The sequence below is a fragment of the Sinocyclocheilus rhinocerous genome, unplaced genomic scaffold (assembly GCF_001515625.1).
Source record: "Sinocyclocheilus rhinocerous isolate Xijiao unplaced genomic scaffold, SAMN03320098_v1.1 scaffold2207, whole genome shotgun sequence".
Classification (NCBI taxonomy): Eukaryota; Metazoa; Chordata; class Actinopteri; order Cypriniformes; family Cyprinidae; genus Sinocyclocheilus; species Sinocyclocheilus rhinocerous.
In genome coordinates this window covers 453,840-457,365 of record NW_015625575.1, presented here as the reverse complement: position 1 = coordinate 457,365, position 3,526 = coordinate 453,840, and the positions used below count along the sequence as shown (strand labels likewise).

Here is a 3,526-nt window from a genome sequence, read left to right as displayed (position 1 = left end):
ATAAAATAGATTTAGAATAGAGTGCTAGAGTTAGAGGTTCAAATAAAGATGGAAGAGATATGTTTTTAGCCGATTCTTGAAGATGGCTAAGGTCTCAGAATTAATTTAATTTTTAATTAATTTTGTGTGCTTTTTGCCATTTTATCAGTCTTTTTATATATATATTTCTATTTAATTTATTTCAGTTTTAGTAATTTTAGTACTTCAAGTTGTTCTTTGCTCTCTGTTTATCTACATATTGAAATAATAATGTCATATTGGTTAATAGAGTTGGGCTTAATTGTATAATGTTTCTATTTTCTGTTTTCATTTATATACGTTTAATTTATATGTTTTCATTTTTTGTAATTTTAGTGTTTCAACTTAAACGCATTTTATTTCTAAATTATTTATTCTAAATTTATTTCTAAATTTCATTTAGCTTTTCATCTAATATTTATATTTTGTATTCTATTCATTTTTATATTATTTTCAGCTTTCGAATAGTTTTATTTGACAGTTTTAGTTAACAATAACAATACTGATTTTTCTTCAGAACGGCTCGTGCGGATAATTCCGGGAGCGCGCTGTCCTTCATATCGCATACAGAAATTCCCATGCTCACGCAGGTCGAAAACATTCTTACTGGAGGTAAAAGTCACAGGTTTTAGAGGATGTTTATTTTAACATGGTCACAGGAAGCTAACTTATGCCTGCTCATGTTGATAAAAACCTAGTATGTGACCCTGGAGCACAAAAGCAGTCTTAAGTCGCTGGGGTATATTTGTAGCAATAGCTAGATTTTTTTGCACCCTCAGATTCCAGATTTTCAAATAGTTGTATCTCGACCAAATATTGTCCGATCCTAACAAACCATACATCAATGGAAATATTATTTATTCAGCTTTCAGATGATGTATAAATCTCAATTTCGAAAAATTTACCCTTATGACTGGTTTTGTGGTCCAGGGTCACATATTATAAACTAACATAATTCTTGTAAATAGAATGCTGGTATTGTGTAGAATATGGGCTCTTTGAATATCTCTTCAAATATTGGCAGAAAAGAATGTTGTACATTTCAAGATCATGATTAATCGCATCCAAAATAAAAGTTTTTGTTTACATAAAATGTGTGTGTGCTGTGTATATTTATTATGCATATATAAATACACAGACATGCATCGTATATTTTGAAAACATTTACATGTATATATTTATAGTCATATAATTCATATTATATATATATATATTTAATATATGCACATAACATATTTTTATAAATATATGCATGCATGTGTGTATTTATATATAATAAATATACACAGCACACACACATATGTAAACAAAAGCTTTTATTTTGGATGCGATTAATCGCTATTTAAGATACAAAATGATAATATTATTATAATTCATTATTATAAATTACAAGCAAATTAATTTTTCCTCGTCTGTTTTCAGACAGCACACATGACAGTGTCTTGAAGCCGTACGGGTTCAAAATGGAAGAAATCGAGGGATTCAGATACAGATGCCGGGTATGTTTGTGTCCTCACGCAGCACTGAAGCTGTGTTTGTGGTTCGGCTCACCTGAGGAGTCTCTTTTGTGCTTTAATTTACCCAGGATGCCATGAGATCGGTGACGAAGCAGGCGGTGAAGGAGGCCAGACTGAAGGAGATCAAACAGGAGCTGCTCAATTCAGAGAAACTCAAGGTTTGCGATCGCTTCATTTCAAGCAGTTCATCTCTAATGTCCAGTGATTGGTTGTCATTGATTTTCTGTGTGACAGACGTACTTCGAAGACAATCCCAGAGACCTGCAGCTGCTGCGACACGACAAAGACCTTCATCCCGCCGTCATCAAACCTCACCTGAAGAACGTGCCCGATTACCTGGGTAACAATTCATTGCCTTTTTATTGATCTGTATATATGATACAGAGACAAATAGATCGTCAAAACACATTTTCATGTTCGTTTCATATATATATATATATGTGTATGTATATGTGTGTGTGCATGTGTATATATATATATGTGTGTGTGTATGTGTGTATATATATATGTGTGTGTGTGTATGTGTATGTATATTTCTATTTAACTCTAATGTATATTTCTTTTTTTAGTAATTTTAGTATTTAAACATTATTATTCTAAATATTATTTAAGCTTTTCATTTAATATTAATAATATATTTAATTTTCGCTTAATTTCAATTATCAAAATTTTATTTTATTTTTTTTTAAATTTATAGATAAGAATACAAATCGTTCACTTACACAGTTTAAAGCTTTCGCTCACTGTTTGATCTACATATTGATATAATAATGCCATATTGTTTAGTTGGGCAGCAGTGATTTTTAATAGTATTGATATACTATTATATTTTTTTATATTTTGAATTGGATTACATTTTTTCTGTTTTCAGTTTAATTTTAGTTAAAGGTTTAGTAATTTGTGTCATTAATATTATTTTTTGAAATATGTCCATGTAGTATTTTTTATTATTATTTTAGTACTTCAATTTAAGCAAAGATATATATATATATTTAATGTTTATTTTATTTCAAGAAAAAAAATGAAATCTAATTTTAGTTAATGATAATGACCGGTAGTTGACAGGACTTGAATTGTATGTAAAAACTGATTCTGTAATGGCGCTCTGAATGAATGCTGTTTTCATTTATGTCGCGTTTGCAGAAGAATTTGAGAGGTAAAAATCCACTGAAGAGTTTTCGCTACACGAGGAAGAAGCGTGAAAAGAAGGCTGGGAAATCCTAACGGCAAAAGAGCCTGAGAGACACTGGGTTTGGATTGGGATGTTGAGGAAATCTTGACATAACTAGTCTTCTGGACACTTTGAACTGTGACTGTCATCCTGCACGACACGCTCGAGAGTCCAGATCATCAGAATCAGACGTGCATGAGGATTCCCGTCTCACTGCGTGTGCGAAATGATTTTGATGAATATTGAACATGTAATATTGTATGTTTCATTAATACTAACACTCTACTTCATAAAGTGTCTTGTGTTCTGATTTTGTTTATAAAGTTTTAGTGCTACAACATGTTTTCAGCTGATTTAGACAACAACATTGCACGAGTAATTAACAAATTAAAAAAAATATGTAATTATATAATTCCAATTTAATTATTGTCAAAAGAATGCATCCACATGTTTTATTATTGTTATTATTATTATCATTATTACAAATGAAAACATTTATTTATCATAAGAATTCATGTAGAAAATTAAAATGTCACTGCAAAAAAAATCTTAAAGGGGTCATATGATGCTGCTAGAAAAAACATTATTTTGTGTATTTGGTATAATGAAATGTGTTTATGCGGTTTAAGGTTAAAAAAACACATTATTTTCCACATACTGTACATTATTGTTTCTCCTCTATGCCCCGCCTTTCTGAAACGCGTCGATTTTTACAAAGCTCATCGGTCTGAAAAAGCGAGGTGTGCTGTGATTGGCCAGCTATCCAGTGCATTATGATTGGCCGAATACCTCAAGCATGTGACAGAAATGTTACGCCCCT

The 3,526-nt window shown here is 30.8% G+C and overlaps 1 protein-coding gene across 1 annotated transcript in view; it reads left to right on the top strand.

The window, feature by feature from the left end:
- LOC107751685 (probable ATP-dependent RNA helicase DDX56) overlaps positions 1-1,906 on the top strand; it is a 9,670-nt gene extending 7,764 nt beyond the window's left edge. Inside the window, exons 9-12 of the mRNA XM_016567442.1 lie at positions 536-630; positions 1,441-1,517; positions 1,604-1,693; positions 1,770-1,906. Of these exons, the coding sequence (XP_016422928.1) occupies positions 536-630; positions 1,441-1,517; positions 1,604-1,693; positions 1,770-1,901 (394 nt within the window). The 3' untranslated portion in view covers positions 1,902-1,906. The remainder of the gene's footprint in view (positions 1-535; positions 631-1,440; positions 1,518-1,603; positions 1,694-1,769) is intronic.
- The last annotated feature ends 1,620 nt before the right edge of the window (positions 1,907-3,526 follow it).